This window comes from Suncus etruscus, chromosome 15 (genome assembly GCF_024139225.1).
Source record: "Suncus etruscus isolate mSunEtr1 chromosome 15, mSunEtr1.pri.cur, whole genome shotgun sequence".
Taxonomy (NCBI): domain Eukaryota; kingdom Metazoa; phylum Chordata; class Mammalia; order Eulipotyphla; family Soricidae; genus Suncus; species Suncus etruscus.
Window position 1 is genome coordinate 54,017,142 of NC_064862.1, and position 17,314 is coordinate 54,034,455.

General features: G+C 48.3%; 2 protein-coding genes across 2 annotated transcripts in view; one reads left to right on the forward strand and one right to left on the reverse strand.

The window, feature by feature from the left end:
• Positions 1-17,314, reverse strand: part of EIF4EBP2 (eukaryotic translation initiation factor 4E binding protein 2) — a 445,368-nt gene that overhangs the window by 73,037 nt on the left and 355,017 nt on the right. The window lies entirely within an intron of this gene.
• LRRC20 (leucine rich repeat containing 20) overlaps positions 1-17,314 on the forward strand; it is a 38,534-nt gene that overhangs the window by 18,923 nt on the left and 2,297 nt on the right. Inside the window, exon 4 of the mRNA XM_049788107.1 lies at positions 12,509-12,717. Within this exon, the coding sequence (XP_049644064.1) occupies positions 12,509-12,717 (209 nt within the window). The remainder of the gene's footprint in view (positions 1-12,508; positions 12,718-17,314) is intronic.

A 17,314-nucleotide genomic window follows, 5' to 3' on the forward strand; every position in this document is an offset into this window, starting at 1 on the left:
CTTGATTACAATCAATATCAACCTTTTCTGTTAAAAAAATAGAAGGGGCTCAGCCTCTTTGGAGAAACTTAAACTAGTTAAAAAAGAACTAAAATCCTGATGGAACCCGAGGGACCAAGCTGACAGACTCCCCCTCCCCCAGTATGGACTTCCCAGAGGATGTGGAGGCAGGATGACCCCATGTGAGAGGGACATGTGTCCTGGCAGACAACCCTGCAGTCTGGAATGGGGGACTCCTGGTAATACCCCTGCCTTGCATGCTTGAGTTCCCGAGTTCAGTCCCTATTAGCTTCCCACATAACCCAACAGAGTTTACCATAGTTGGGCCTGGAGAGATAGCACAGCGGTGTTTGCTTTGCAAGCAGCCGATCCAGGACCAAAGGTGGTTGGTTCAAATCCTGGCATCCCATGTGGTCTCCCGTGCCTGCCAGGAACTATTTCTGAGCAGACAGCCAGGAGTAACCCCTGAGCATCGCCGGGTGTGGCCAAAAAAAAAAAAAAAAAAAAAAAAAAAAACCAAAAAAAAAAACAGAGTTTACCATAGTGATTCCTGGTGCTCCAACTAAGGTTGTGAGCACAGCAAGATGGTCGCCTCTCCTAGTCTGCAGCTTGGGTGTGAGCCCCAGATAAGGGTTCAACAACATCCAAGGGCAGGAAAGAGTACGGGATGAGGAAAGGGAAGGATGCAAAAAGAAAGAATAGCAGCGGAAAAGCCTTTCAAAGTCCTGAACATCCAAAATCACAGGGAATTGGATGATTTCATCCTTCCAGCTGTATCATATTATCCTCTTAAGTGAAGCAAGTCAGAAGAAGCTGAGTTTGGGCAGCTCACAAGTCTGTGTGGAGAGAATAACAGGATAGGCAAATACAAGGGATGGGGCAGGGACACCTAGATTACCCTGCACCCTCAATTCTGAAAGTGAGAAGGACGGGGAGGAAAAGAAATGAGGGGACCATAAGAAAAGACAGGTGGAGGTAACAGAGAGGAGACCTTGGGCATATCAGTGGTATCGAGGCAAGATATATGTATATCTGGTAGATATATGTGTATATATATGTATGTATGTATGTATATATATATATACATATATATATATATATATATATATATATATATATATATATATATATAAAACAGTGCCAAGAACATTGCTACCTTGAGACATAAATGACAACCAAATTTTTTTGTTGTTGTTGTTTTTTGGGCCACACCCGGCAGTGCTCAAGGGTTACTCCTGGCTGTCTGCTCAGAAATAGCTCCTGGCAGGCACGGGGGACCATATGGGACACCGGGATTTGAACCAACCACCTTTGGTCCTGGATCGGCTGTTTGCAAGGCAAATGCCGCTGTGCTATCTCTCCGGGCCCGACAACCAAATTTTAAAATGTGCCTGTTTAGTAGAAACAAAGAATTGGTTTCTTAGTCGAAAACAAGAGAATTGGTCCTTCACAAGTAACTCACCACTTCAGTGTGAGGGAGGATAGGGCAGAGCAGGGACCAGTAGGACAGTGAGAGGGAGAAGTTGTGCTGAAAGAAGGAAAAGACTTGCATGACGGAGCTGGAGAGATAGCATGGAGGAAGGCGTTTGCCTTGCATGCAGAAGGTCGATGGTTCGAATCCCGGCATCCCCTATGGTCTCCCGAGCCTGCCAGGGACGATTTCTGAGCACAGAGCCAGGAGTAGCCTCTGCACATCGCCGGGTGTGACCCAAAAAAACAAAAAATAATAATAAAAGGGAGCTGGTGGTAGTGATGGTGATGGGGACTCTGTGTGTGTGTGTGTGTGTGTGTGTGTGTGTGTGTGAGTGTGCGTATGTTACTCTGTGTGGTGGTTTGTGTGTGTTGATACAATACATCCATATGGTGGTGATAGCGGGTTCCAAAAGCCCCCTCGGCCAGCTTTCTAAAACCCTGCATTTGTGCCTTGAAAGAGCCCCATATCATGCTGGCCCCCTAGAGCTGTAGGCCTTAGCCCTGACTGGCATGACTGAAAGCAGAATCAGTCAAAGGCTTTTGAATGTGGGCAGAGGCGCTTGTCTCCGGTTGGCCCTAAGTTGGAAGGGGGCCCCAAGATGGGGTATGGGTGTCTGTTATTTGGAACCTGGCCTCTAGAGCACTTTTGTTACTGGGCTCATGACATCCAAGGCCAAGGACCGTCGGGCTCCTCACTTTCTGCGCCAGTGCCTGTAGCTAATGGCTATGTGTGCTGGCGGCCGGTTCTATTTTTATATCTTCTTTGTGTGTCTTTGTGTGTGTCCCAACATTGTGTCTCTTAGTTCAGTTCAGCAGTTCTTCATGAGCAAGCGTCTGCTGTGGGCCGGGCTGCGGACATGAACAATGAGTAATAATGCCAGAGCCAGGGATGGGGGGGGGGGGGGCGCAGAGCCAGCCTGACTGCTGGGAGCTTTGCATGCATCATTGCAGCTGGATTTAGGCAGGATGAGAGGTCAAGGGCTGCACCTAAGCTTGAATACCCTGCAGCCTTGCAAGGGAGCTAGGGCAGAGCTGGGTGCCTGGTATGATGGTGTCTTGAGAATGAGCATTAGGGTGTCGGCAGGAGAGCCATTCCTGTCCTCCTGAGTGTTCCCCAGCTGTTCCCCTTTCTTTCTCTGCTGCTGGAGGAGATAGTATTTGTCCTCTCAGAGGCTGTGTTTTCTGCTCCCTTCAACTATGCCTGGTGCCTCAGTGCATGAGTGCAGTTAACGACAGTTAATTATCACCTCTGGGCCAGGGAGAATCCACTGGCTCTGTCCGCAGTCCACCTGGTTTGAGCCTCCTATCCCTTGGTCCCTGAGCACTGCCCAGCACTGCCTCCAGCACTGAACTGGGAGTAAGCCCCTAAGCACCAGACTTTGCTTTTCAGTGTTAAAGTTTTGGGGCTGCCTGGAGGAAGGTAGCTAACAGAATATTCAGCTGAGCCTCTTCTTGAAGGCCCGAGGCAAAGGCTGGTCTATTCAACATTTGGACCATTTCTCATTGAAATGCATGTTTGGAGTCATGAAGAAGCAAAGATCTTATATTTGGATGGTTTCTGGTCAGTTCCTTGGCTGAACCAGAAACACAACCAAAAAATGGCCTTTGGACTCCTGCAGGAAACTGCAACTGTTGGGGGTGCGGAAATGCGAACCTGTCAGCCTGTCACTGGTTCATATGGGCAGCCATGACTCACCTCAGCGAGGACTAGGCCTCAGTCACAGACTCACTTGTTTTTCTCTAGCAAGCTCCAAGAAACTTCCGATAACGCCCGAACCTTTGTCCATGCAGAGAGAGGAAGGTGGCTCTAAGGGCATCTTGGGGCCCCTATTAGACAATGGCTCAGAGCATAAGATTGTGGGTGACAGGAGTGAGAGGTCAGCAGTAGTGGCCTGGGAAAAGTGACCAGGAGTGGAACAAGAACAAGATACAGCCTTACTGTGTGGAGCTCTGGCTCCTCGACTTCCACTTGGGAATAACCCGAGGTTTTGTTTTTGGTTTTTGTTTTGGTGTTTGGATCACATCCAGTGGTGCTTAGGGGTTACTCCTGGCTTTGCTCTCAGAAATCTCCCCTGACAGGCTTGGGGGAACATATGGGATGCCAGGATTTGAACCACCATCTGTCCTGGATCGGATGCATGCAAGGCAAATGCCCTACCTACCACTGTGCTATCTCTCCAGCCCGAGGCTTTTCTTCTTTATCTTTGATTAAAAAAAAAGAAAGAAAAAAAAAGAAACAATTTTCCTTTTTCAGTGCAAAACAAGTGGTGGTTATTAGCAATAGTGACGATGTACTTCAGATCTGGATTTGCAGCACCTTTCTTTATAGTAAGATACCAGATGCTTAAGAAAAAAGCACTTGCTGATACTTCTGAGAAACAGATGGTGAAGAGGAGCATATGAAGTGCAATCTTGCCCCTAATGAAAATTGAGCAGACCACTAGATATATTTATAAATAAACTTACGGCATGAACATTAATGCCTCTTCTCTGAAGAAGGAAAAAAGAAAGAAAGAAAGAAACAAGGGGCCAGAGTGGCACAAGTGGTAGGGCATTTTCCTTGCATGTGCTAACCTAGGACGGACCGAGGTTCTATTCCCAGGCATCCCATATGGTCCCCTAAGCCAGGAGCGATTTCTGAGCGCATAGCCAGGAATAACCCCTAAAAATCACTGGGTGTGGCCCAAAAAAACCAAAAACAAACCAAAGAAACAAGGGAGCTAGAGAAATAACACAGCAGAGTGGGCACTTGCCTTGCATGCCGCCAACCCAGGTTCACTCCCTGGCATCCCCGTATGATCCTCTGAGCACTGCTGGGAGTGATTGCTGAACAGAGCCGAGAGTTATCCATGGAACACTGCAGAGTGTGGTCAAAAAACAAAACCAAAGCATCTCACCCTTTCAGCCTTCCCCTGACCCATTAAAAAAATTTTTTTGGCTTTTTCGGCCACACCTCGTGATGTTCAGAGTTACTCCTGGCTGTGTGCTCAGAAGTCGCTCTTAGCTTGAGGGACCATATGGGACACTGGGGGATTGAACCGCGGTCTGTCCTAGGTTAGCTGTGTGCAAGGCAAACGCCCTGCCACTTGTACCACTGCTCTGGCCCCCATCAATATTATTTTTGTTTTGTTTTGTTTTGGGTCAGACCCGGTGACACTTAAGGGTTACTCCTGGCTCTACTCTCAGAAATCACTCCTGGCAGGCTCGGGGACCATATGGGATGCCAGGATTTGAACCACTGTTCATTCTGGTTCGGCTGCTTGCAAGGCATTACCCTACCACTGTCCTATCTCTCCGGCCCCCATTAATTTTTTTTTTTTTTTTGGTTTTTGGGTCACACCTGGCAGCGCTCAGGGATTTACTCCTGACTCTATGCTCAGAAATCGCCCCTGGCAGGCACGGGGACCATATGGGATGCCAGGATTCGAACCACCATCCTTCTGCATGGAAGGCAAATGCCTTACCTCAATGCTTATTTTTTTTTTAAGACAAAGATGCAAAGAGAGAGGACAAGGTGAAATTACAGTGGGAAGACAAATACCCATAAACAGAATTCTCATTTTAAGCCAAAAAAATTAAGAAAAATAAAACAAAACACATGCACAATTACTTTGTCTCTCAAGTCCCCAGATTGTAGTACGTTATAACATTTCTTAGCATTAATATTATTTTTATAGGGTTTCCTAGTTGTCCTCAGCCTGGCTGACCTGGGCCCTCTGGGCCTGGTATTGCCTCGACAGGGGAGGTGCATGTTGTCCAATGAAGTAAATTTAGGGCCTTTTCTGTACTTACCTTTTGGAGCTAACTCTTTTTTCTTCACCGGATGGCATTTAGCAGAGATGCCAGAAGCATGTGGAGATCTTGAAAAATCCCTTTTTCCTTCTTACCACTCCCTATGTTTCTCTCTCAACTGCAAACACGTTCCTAAGAGTTGTTATTAAATAGGCAATGGTGGGGAGTGGGGTAGTAGAGAGATCATATAGAGGGGTTCAGATACTTAACTTGCACACAGCCAACCTGAGATAGATCTCAGGCTTGGTCCCCCAAGCCTCACCAGAAGTTTTTCCTGAGCACAGAACCTAGAGTAACCCCTGAGTACTGCTGGTGTCACTCCCATTCCCTAAATGATGCCAGGTCAGTATTGCTGTGATCTGTTGTAGCTGAGAGAACAGAGGCAGAGATGCATCAGTAACTTGCTTGGGGGGGAGGGGGGGAGAGAGAGAGAGAGAGAGAGAGAGAGAGAGAGAGAGAGAGAGAGAGAGAGAGAGAGAGAGAGAGAGAGAGAGAGAGAGAGAGAGAGAGAGAGAGAGAGAGAGAGAGAGAGAGAGAGAGAAGAGAGATTATGGGTTTAGGGTGCAGAACCCTTTAAACTGTTGGTAGGAAAGGAAATGAGCAATTTTGCTGCATGCTCGTTTGCCCCACTTACTGAAATTGGTCTGTGATGATTTGGAATGAGTGGCCTTATTTTTGTGGGCGTAGATAATTTATTTAATGCTTCATTTCGGCCTGTTTTTTCCCCTTTCTCTGTCCACCCAAGGGATGGTGTGATCTCTACAACTTCTCTCTGCCCCCCCAGGCCCCAGTTTGATCTCTCATGTCTCTCAATATGAGGCTTGCAGAACACAGAGCAAGGGCCTTTGAAGGACATTGATTGTACGTCCCTGGTTCGCTTCAGGAGAGGACCGGGCCATGTTGGGCCGGGAAGAGGATTGATTGCACGTCAGTGTAAGGTGCTGGCAAGGTGTTGATTGATGCTCAGTGGACAGGCCATCTGGGAGCTTACACATTGTCTCCCAGCCCAACTTCCTCATTACTTTAGGCTGGCCTCATCTGTGCTTTAATGCGACCCAGCAGGCCCCTATAGGGTCAGTCTCAGGTGAGTCAGTCTTGGCAGTTGTCCAAGATCAAGATGCAGCAGAAGCAAGAAGAGGAACTGGGGAAGGAAGGACACCGGAAGAAAAAAACTTCTAGAACTCTCTGGACTCAGCCCTCTCTGTTGGGGAGGGTGATCTTGGCACGGTACCTTGTCCAAACTCCAGTGATGAGAAGGAAAGTATTATGGGAAGGCCAGAGCCATAGGACAGTGAGTAAGATGCTGTGGTTTCCCAAGCCCCACCAGAAGTGATCACTGAGTGCCAGAGCTAGGAATAAGCCCTGAGTGCTGCCAGGTTTGTTCCCTATTCCCATAATAATGCATTTATGAGGCTGGAGAGACTTAAGACACTTGCCTTGCATGCAGCCAACCTGGATTCAATCCTAGGCACCACATAGGAGTGATAGGCACCATAGGCACATAGGCACCAGGAGTAAGCTCTGAACCCCTCCAGAAGTGATCTCTGAGCACTGCCAGATGAGACCCAAAAACAAATTAAAAAAAGAAAAGAATGTATCAGAAGAAGAAACAAAGCTGAATCTGGCTGTTCAGTTAGAAGCTGAATATACTAGCCAGTGAAGTAGGTCGCCAGAGGCATGGATCAAGCTTCTGTTCCTCTGATGTAGAAATAGAAGCTCAAACCTCAGCTCAAACCACACCAGGATATAGACATGACTGGGCCTTCTGCAGGTCCTGGGCATCCTTCCCAAGGTTCTGGCTTCCTTTGTCTGCTCTGGAGAAGAGCCTGGAAATAGCTTCATGGTTTGTAGCAAATCAGTCAAGTCTTCTATGAGCCACTTGGCATTCAAACATTTTTTTTTGTTTTGTTTTGTTTTGTTTGCTTTTTGATTTTTAGTTTTTGGATCACACCCGGCAGCGCTCAGGGGTTACTCCTGGCTCTATGCTCAGACATATGTATGCCTTGCATACAGAAGGATGGTGATTCAAATCCCAGCATCCCATATGGTCCCCTGAGCCTGCCGGGGACGATTTCTGAGCATAGGGCCAAGAGTAGTCCCTGAGCACTGCTGGGTGTGACCAAAAACCAAAAAAAAAAAAAAAAAAAAGGAAAACCCCACTATAGAACAATATGCCTTATGAATCAAAACATAAACATTCTCATAAGAGATTAGAAATCAGGACCAGGGGCCGGAGAGATAGCATGGATGTAAGGTGTTTGCCTTTCATGCAGAAGGTTGGTGGTTCGAATCCCGGCATCCCATATGGTCTCTCGAGCTTGCCAGAAGTGATTTCTGAGAATAGAGCTAGGAGTAATCCCTGAGCGCTGCCGGGTGTGACCCCCCCCCAAAAAAAAAAAGAAAAGAAAAAATAGAAGTAAAGACATGAATTGACTGGGGCTGAGAATGACTCAATGATGGTTATTCCTGGAACCACATGGTTTCTCCAAACACTGATGAGTGCAGGCCTCAAGGCTTCAAACACTGGGAGGTGGCCCTAGGATCCCCACATTCCTTCATGTCCTAAGGTCATGGTTGGCCATCTCCCACTTCAAAGTTCCTGAGCCCCCTCAAGAAAAAAACTGCATGTTGGCAAAGAAGCATAACTGCTTCTGTAGACAGCTCCAAGCAGGGCTGGAGCAATAGTGCAGTGGGTGGGGCATTTGCCTTGCATTTGGCTGACCTGGGTTAGAGCCTGCCATCCTCTATGGTTCTTTGCCTATGGACCTCTGAACACAGAGCCAAGAGTAAGCCCTGAGCACTGCAGGTGCAACTGCCCCTTATCTCGCACAAAGAATGAAAAGTTCAAAAAAATCTTTGTTTTTCAATCTAAAAAAAAAAATCTAGAAGTAACAACCAGTTGAGCAAATTCCCAGGATGTTGAATCAGCAGACACTTTTTGTTCTTGAAGTGGCCATCATTCAAATGTCTCCCTTGTTTCACTTTAGTGAATGTCCTTTTCCCAAGATCTCCACTGAGCCCATCTGCACCTTGGATTCCTCCACTGCCCACCTTCCCCATCCAGAACTGACCTCTTTGTTGTCTGTGGAAAACCCAGATTGGCTCCTGCCTCCCCATCTGCCCTTATGGTTTCTGCCAGGACTCTTCATCCACTGTCTTTCCATCTTTCTGTCAACATTAAATACCCTCCAAAAAGGGGTATAATATTATGGATTTTGCCTGGGCTTTTTTTGTTTGGTTTATTTTTGGGGCCACACCCAGCAGCATTCCAGGGTTACTCCTAACTGCACTCAGAAATCATTCCTGGCAAACTCTGGATATCCAGTGGGATGCCCAAGATCAAATTCGGGTCAGGCATGTGCAAAACAAATACCCTTCCCGCTGTGCTATCCCTCCAACCCCAGGATTTCTCTTTTATTCCTTTCTCTTCCTCCAAGTGTATGAGGTTGTTTATGGAGTGGTCTTTTGTTGTCAGTGTCCCCATCACCCACGGTGGCTGTCCAGGGTTGGTGCTAAGTGAACACATGGGAACTGTATTAGTTTCATTGAATCTGATGGTCTTCTGCGAACTATAGGTCAGGGGTGGTGAACAAGTTCAACACAAAGAGCCAAAATTTTAAACTGTGAGAGTCAGAGAGCCACACCACGCAGTGACCTGCCAAAACAGACAAACACTCACACAAAAGCATATAGTTTTAACAATAACATATTAAACACATATTGCATTTTGCCATTTTGAGTGAGGGTCAAAATCCTGCAGTGATGGTGAGGGTGTGCTACGTCCTCCACGCTAAGAACTTAGGGCAAGATGTGACCCAACATGTGACACAGGGTCCCCCCCCCCCCCCCCCCGCTTGCTGGCCCGTGCAGTTGTTTCCCAGGGTTGGAAGACGAGATGCAGCAGCCTGGGGTCGGGACTACGGCTCGAAGATCTCTCTTCAGAGGTCCCTCTTCAGAAGCAGCAGAACAAAATCCAAACTTGACAAAGAGCCACAGTATACAAAATAATGATAAGAGGCAAAGAGCCACATTCATTTTGGCCGGGAGCCATATGTGGCTCGAGAGCCAAGTGTTTGCCACCCCTGCTATAGGTCATAGTTGCATGCATAATTCTTTGATTTTCCCTTTTTTCAGGGGGTGGTGGTGATCAGGGCTTACTCAGGGATCACTCCCGGTGGGATATGGAGTGCTGTGGATAGAATTAAGGTTGGCCACTTGCAAGGCAGGCATTCTAAGCACTATACTATCTCTCCAACCCCAATTTTTCCTCTTGATTTTCATTTTAGTCCTTTAACTTTCCCTTTGGTTTCTAGAAAACCTTCCATAATCCATCAGTTAAAGTGCATGGCTTTGTTACCTCTCTATGGAAATTTTTTGTTGAATGCATTTGCTTTGTAAAGATCTTTAAGTACAGGACTGGAGTGGGAGTTTAATAATTACCCTTAATAATTGCAGCAAGTTCTGCCTTTAAAACTTGCCCCTCACAGCCTTTTTGGGAAGTGACTGTCAGAACAGATGGCCCCAGGGACTCAAGATGAGCTAGACCAAAGGCAGCACTCAATTCTGGTTCTCATCCTTCATTTACCACCAAATTTTATGGGATTTGATGTGTCTACTAGAAAGAACAGGTGCTGCGTGAATCAGAGATGGCAGACTGAAAGTAGGATGCTAGAATAGTCCACTTTTGGGGCCGGGCGGTGGCGCTGGAGGTAAGGTGCCTGCCTTACCTGCGCTAGCCTTGGACGGACCTCGGTTCGATCCCCCGGCATCCCATATGGTCCCCCAAGCCAGGAGCAACTTCTGAGCGCATAGCCAGGAGTAACCTCTGAGCGTCACTGGGTGTGGCCCAAAAACCAAAAAAAAAAAAAAAAAAAAAAAAAAAAGAATAGTCCACTTTTCATGGAGAGGCTGGTATAACCGATGGATAGAGAAATAGAGAAATGGTGCAGAGATTAAGGCATTTGCCTTGCATGTGGTTGACTCATATTCTGTCATATGGCACCTGATATGTTTCCCCAAGAACTAACAGGAATAATTCCTGAGCACATAGGCAGGAGTAAGCTTTGAGCACCATCGACTGTGGCCTCAAAAACAAAACATTAGGGGCCAGAGAGATAGCATTGAGGTAGGATGTTTGCCTTGCATGCAGAAGGACAGTGGTTCGAATCCCGGCATCCCATATGGTCCCTCGAGCCTGCCAGGAGTGATTTCTGAGCACAGAGCCAGGAGTAATCCTGAGCGCTGCCAGGTGTGACCAAAAAAACAAACAAAAACCCAAACAATAAAATTAAAATAGGGGCCGGAGAGATAGCATGGAGGTAAGGCGTTTGCCTTGCATGCAGAAGGTCGGTGGTTTGAATCCCGGCATCCCATATAGTCCCTGAGCCTGCCAGAGCGATTTCTGAGTCTAGAGCCAGAAGTATCCCCTGAGGGGCCGGAGAGATAGCATGGAGGTAAGGCGTTTGCCTTTCATGCAGGAGGTCATCGGTTCAAATCCTGGCATCCCATATGGTCCCCCGTGCCTGCCAGGAGCAATTTCTGAGCCTGGAGCCAGAAATAACCCCTGAGCACTGCCGGGTGTGACCCAAAAACCACAAAAAAAAAAAAAAAAAAAAAAAAGAAGTATCCCCTGAGCACTGCCAGGTGTGACCCAAAAACCAAAAACTAATAAATAAATTAAATTAAATTAAAATAGGGGCCAGAGAGATAGCATGGAGGTAAGGCATTTGTCTTGCATGCAGGTCATCGGTTCGAATCCCGGCGTCCCATATTGTCCCCCGTGCCTGCCATGGAGCCAGGAGTAACCCCTGAGCACTGCCGGTGTGACCCAAAAACCACAAAAAAAATTAAATTAAAAATAAACAGAGCTTTTGCTATAAGCCCACATAGCCACTGTGTGTAGTCCCTGCCCAAGAGTGTCCTCTCTCTCTTCCTCCCTCACTCTCCCTCTCCCTTTTCTTTTTTTGGTTTTTGGGCCACACCTGGTGACACTCAAGAATTACACCTGGCTGTGTGCTCAGAAATTGATCCTGGCTTGGGGGACCATCTGGGACGTGGGGGGGATTGAACCATGCTCCATCCTTGGCTAGTGCACACAAGGCAGACAGACGCCTTACCACTTGCGCCACTGCTCCGGCCCCTCCTCTCTTTTTTTCTTTTTTTTCTTTTTTTTTCCTCTCTTTTTTTTCTTTCTTTTTGTTTTTGTTTTCTTTATGGAGGGCACATCAGCATTCAGGGGTTGCTCCTGGCTTTGTGCTCAAAAATTAAAAAAAATCCTGGCAAGCCTGGGGGACCAAATGGGATGCGGGGGATGGTCAATGGCATGTGCAAGGCTAATGTCCTACTTGCAAATCGCTCTGGCCCATCTCTCTCTCTCTCTCTCTCTCTCTCTCTCTCTCTCTCTCTCTCTCTCTCTCTCTCCTCTCTCTCTCCCCCCCCCCCCCACTATCTGAAGTGTTGAAATGGAAAGTCCCTCCTTTTAACTCCCTCAGCCCTGCCCACCCACCCTCTGCTCCCTTGGGACCTTTGGCTGCTCAGAAAAGCCAAAAGAGACCCTGGAGCCTCTCTCCAGTCAGCACAAAGGAAGGCTGGACTTGGGGAGGCAGCTTCCCCTGAGCTGTGGGAGCTGGGCCAGCAGTTGATTCTCAATCCACAGTCCGTGCCTTGTCAGAGCCTGGTCTCCAGGACAGACACTCACACTCTTGCCTTTCTCCAGAAGGACCAGTTAGGTTTGGGGGACTTGGGTACAGTGGTCAAGAAAACAGTGCGTCCCCCTCTCTGCTTGGCTTGCCAAGAAAAGGGCCTGGCATGGGTCAGTTTTGGTAAAATCTATTATGAGCATCTACAAGGTACACCTTCCCTCAAAGAAGGAATTTCAGGAGGAAGCAAAATAGGGGGTAAGATTGTTTTACTGAAAGAAATTTACTTCAAGAGGAGGGATAAGGGGTGCTGCCCAGGGGACACAGGTTCAAGTGAGAGAAGAGGATGTCTGGGGGTTGTGGGGGAAGGGGAGCCCCAGAACTGCATCCTGAACTCCTAGCAATCCCAGCGGCCTTTTACTGGTCCAGGCTCTTGTTTCTATGTGAAGAGCTGCCCATCTAGTTCAAGGGACAGGAGCCTGACTGGAATGACCCATGTGAGGCTCCACTTCTACACAAACAGGAATTAGCCCCCCCCCCCCCAGGAAGCTCTTTGGGCCAAGTTCTGGGGCTTAGGGGGTTAGTGGTGGCACAGTCCCTTCCAGGTCCTTGTGCCCCTCTTCACTCTCAGCACCCACACCCACAGAGCTGCGCCTGAACGGGAACCTTTTGCACCGGCTTCCCAGCGAGATCAGCTACCTGCAGCATCTCAAGATCATTGACCTATCCCGGAACCAGTTCCAAGATTTCCCCGAACAGCTCACTACGCTGCCTGCACTGGAGACCATCAATCTGGAGGAGAACGAGATTGTGGGTGAGAAAGTCTAGCCACCTGGACACCTCGACCCACTCTCTCCCTTGGGCTCAACCCATTCTCTCCCTTGGACTTCCCAGTCCCTACCAGCTAGCCACCACACGGAGGGTCCCTGAAGGGCTCCCGAAATTGGGCACCATGGAGCCAGGAGGGATCCCCCCACCTCCTCTAGCAAGAGAATAGCCCTCTGCTTCCCCCTGGGAGCCCAGAACTAATGGGGCAGTTGGGGCCTCCTCAGCTTTCTTTACCTTTTGTATTGTTTGTATTATTTGTGTTGTTTTCCTCTCTCCTCTCCTCTCTTTCCTCTTTTTCCTTCCCCCTCTCTTTCCCTTGCCCCTCTCTCCTCTCTTCCTCTCTTTCTCCCTCTTTCTTCTCACTTTCCCCCTTTCTTCTCTCTCTCCTATCTCCCTCCTCTCTCACTCTCTAACATCAGCATTGCAATTGGTATTAGCTAAGCTCACCTAGGTGTTATCCACTGAAGCTCCCACTGAGGTAGATGGTGAGCGAGGAAACCATACTCTGGAGGAGCAGGATTGATCTCTAAGCTGGTTGGCACCTTTGCCCAGGATTAGGTGACTATAGTTCTCGGTGCTCAGTGTTCCCAGAAAGGGAGAAAGCAGCCCTCAGTGAGAGTGGTAGCAACAGTATCCTTCCTTCCATAAAATATAAAGCAAGTGGAGAACAGCCTGGGGTGCTGGAACCTTCCAGCCTCTGAAGTTCAGTGGAGGAGGAAGAAGGAGGGCAGGGGAACAGGCACTGTGAGCTGGAAGGAAGGAATGCAGTGGTTGGTTTGGTAGATAAATACCAGGCGTGGGCCAGGCAATTTGCGTTTTTATTTGGCTATCTCCAGAGCAAACAATAAGGGTGTTTTGTTTTTTTTCCCCAGAGAGATTTGTTATGATCCAACTTGATTGCAAATCAGTTTCCAGCTTGAGAGTGGGGTGGGGGTTAGGCAGGGGAAGTGACTAAGCAAATGGCCCTTTGCTCTCCTTACAGGGCACCTACCTGCCCTGGAGCTCCAGCCTGCCTGGCCCAGAGGAATGACTGACTGTGGGATGCTTTGATAGTCTTTGGGTTTCTTTGCCTGAAGCTTATTCATGAGGTGTAAAGTGTCTGGAGGTTGCTATAGTGGATTCTTGTTTGTTTGTTTGTTTTGGTTTTTGTTTTTTGGGTCACACCCGGTAGTGCTCAGAGGTTACTACTGGCTCTGTGCTCAGAAGTCACTCCTGGCAGGTTCAGAGGACCATATGGGATGCTGGGGATCTAACCAAGGTCCCTCCTGGGTCAGCCGCATGCAAGACAAATGCCTTACCACTGTGTTATCGCTCCAGCCCAAGCTTTAGTGGATTATTTGTTGTTGTTGTTGTTGTTTTTGTTTTTGGGTCACACCCAGCAGCACTCAGGGGTTACTCCTGGCTCTACACTCAGAAATCACTCCTGGCAGACTGGGGGGACCATATGGGATGCCGGGATTCGAACCACCATTCCCCCTCTGTGCCCTGAAGCTCTCTTAGGGCCCAGGGCCTACACCCCACTTCTTCCAGGATTTTCGGGCCCTGATTCTAGTATGTGCAGGAAGAGTAGCTTCTGGAAGTTGAGAATGAGATAACTTTTTTTTTTTTTTTTTTTCGATTTTTGGGCCACACCCGACGGTGCTCAGGGGTTACTCCTGGCTGTCTGCTCAGAAATAGCTCCTGGCAGGCACGGGGGACCATATGGGACACCGGGATTCGAACCAACCACCTTTGGTCCTGGATCGGCTGCTTGCAAGGCAAACACCGCTGTGCTATCTCTCCGGGCCCGAGAATGAGATAACTTGATGGAGGAAATTTCCTTTGTCTCCTGTCACTCTGTGCTCTGGTTATATCTGTTACCTCAGACACTGCTAGCGGGAGGAGGGTCAGACAGGCTCAGGGTCAGTACTATGGCCTTGTGAACTGACAGGAAGTTGCTGTGGAGGGACCCATCTGAGCCATATTCATGGACTTCAGTCCTGGTGGGGTCCATTCCCCCCTGCCATTGGCCCCCAAATACCTTTAGCCCCACTGAAGGTTGTAGGCCTCACATAGAAGTCCTCCATCTCCACCCTTATAGATGTGGCCCTGTTGAACCCCACTTCCCCTGAGAATCTTATTCTGGCTTTATAGAAGAATTCTAGACCCTCACAGCCAACATTACACCAGGCTGAGGAAAATCTAGTCCCCTTGGAGTGCCTGGTGGGCCCATAAATGGTCTGTCACCATCTGGAATGCGAGGAATAATCCAAATGTCCCCCAGTGGGAAGGGGGCCAAAGTGGGCACACAAGCAATGTAAAAATGGCCCAATTTGTAACCAAATTTGGGTTGGCAGCATGTGGTTAGGAAAAGGCTGTTCTGGCCAGTGTGAAGGAGGCCATTTATGAAGAATAGCTGGGGAGTCTTTGTATAAACATGTGTGCATATGACCAAGCAGGAAAGGCCATGGACTGCACCCTTGGAGTAATGCAGTTTTATTTTTGATCATCATTGTTTTCCCCTTTGCTTAGTTCAGTAGTCTCTGGTGCTCATACTGTGGACTCAGAAAGAATCATACTGTTGACCTAAACCTGCACCAATCCACAGGTTTTCTTGAGAGAGCTCCTTGACTTGTTAGTTTGATAAAAACCACCAGAACCTCCTGAGGCACTGGAGAGACAGATGGAGACTTGGGCACTGGCCTTGCATTTAATCTCAAGCACCCTGAATCCTGCCAGGAGTGAGCCCTAAGCATAGAGCCATAAGATTCAAAAACAGGGGCCCGGAGAAATAGCACAGCGGCGTTTGCCTTGCAAGCAGCTGATCCAGGACCAAAGGTGGTTGGTTCGAATCCCGGTGTCCCATATGGTCCCCCGTGCCTGCCAGGAGCTATTTCTGAGCAGACAGCCAGGAGTAACCCCTGAGCATCGCCAGGTGTGGCCCAAAAACCAAAAAAAAAAAGATTCAAAAACAGAAAGTAGGAGGAAACAGGCTGGAGAGATAACACAGCTGTAGGGTGGTTGCCTTGCACAAAGCTGAACCAGGATAGATACAGCCGATCCAGGACAGATGGTGGTTCAAATCCTGGCATCCCATATTGTTCCCCGTGCCTGCCAGGAGCGATTTCTGAGCACAAAGCCAGGAGTAACCCCTGAGCACCGTTGGGTATGATCCAAAATCCAAAAAAAAAAGGAAGGGAGGGAAGGAAGGAAGGAAGGAAGGAAGGAAGGAAGGAAGGAAGGAAGGAAGGAAGGAAGGAAGGAAGGAAGGAAGGAAGGAAGGAAGGAAGGAAGGAAGGAAGGAAGGAAGGAAGGAAGGAAGGAAGGAAGGAAGGAAGGAAGGAAGGAAGGAAGGAAGGAAGGAAGGAAGGAAGGAAGGAAGGAAGGAAGGAAGGAAGGAAGGAAGGAAGGAATGAAGGAAGGAAGGAAGGAAGGAAGGAAGGAAGGAAGGAAGGAAGGAAGGAAGGAAGGAAGGAAGGAAGGAAGGAAGGAAGGAAAGGAGAGAGGGAGAGAAGGTGGGAGGGAAAGAAGAAAGATGAGAAAAAGGAAGAAAGAAAGAAAGAAGGCAAGGAAGGAAGGGGGAAGAAGAAAGGAAGGAGAAAGGAAGGAAGGAAGCAAGTAAGGAAAGCCTGACCCAAGAGCAACGCTGGGGATCCCAGCTTCCGACTCCTAAGTTCCCAGCAACAGCTTTACCTTCTGCAACACCCTTTTGCTGGTAGTTGAGCTGCTAGGGCAGCCCAGGCCTCAGGGTACACCCAGAGATGTGGCTGTGTCTGCTGAGTCAGTCAGGAGTCGATCCTTGGGGCTTCTCTCGCCCACAGCAGAGCCTAGCTATGTACGCACGTGCACTCGCACACACACAAACACAGTCACACACGTGCACACACACAGGGTACCCCACTGGGTGACTGAGGAGAACCAAAGAGGGAAACATCTAATTAGACACGAGTGACATGTAGCAGATGTAGCAGGATTCAAACTAGAATGAGAACACACTCAGCAAACAGGACGGGGGCCTAGAGATCAAGGATGATGTAACACGTTTCTTCTGAAATGTCACTGTCACAAAGGACAAAGGCAATGTCAGAGACAAACCAATCAAGTGCAGTCACTGTCTGGTTCTATCCTGGGTCCCGGGCTAACCATAGGAAATGCTAGAAGGGAGCTGGAGAAATGAGAGTCTAGGATGATCCATGTTATAGCTGTGTAAGAACATGCTTCAGCAATAACCTCTTGGTGCTTGAAAGAAATGTTCTGTTCGCAGGAAGAACATGAGCTGAGCTCTAAGGCCATGAGACTGCATCATTTGCTCAGTGCTACTGCACAAGGGTAAAGCAAATAGAATGTTAATAATTGCTGGCTCTTGCGAAAGTGTATGGGATGTTCTTTGGAATGTTTCCACCTTTATAGCTTTTTATAACTTGAAATTATTTCCAAAGAGGTGTGGGATGGGGGGTGGGTAAGTCACTTGAGAAAATACAATTCAGGGAGTGGAGCAAAGGACAGCAGGGAGGGCACTTGCTGACCTGGGTTTGATTCCGGCATCCCTTAGTGCTCTGCCTCCAGGAATAATTTCTGGGCACAGAGCCAGGAATATGTCCTCA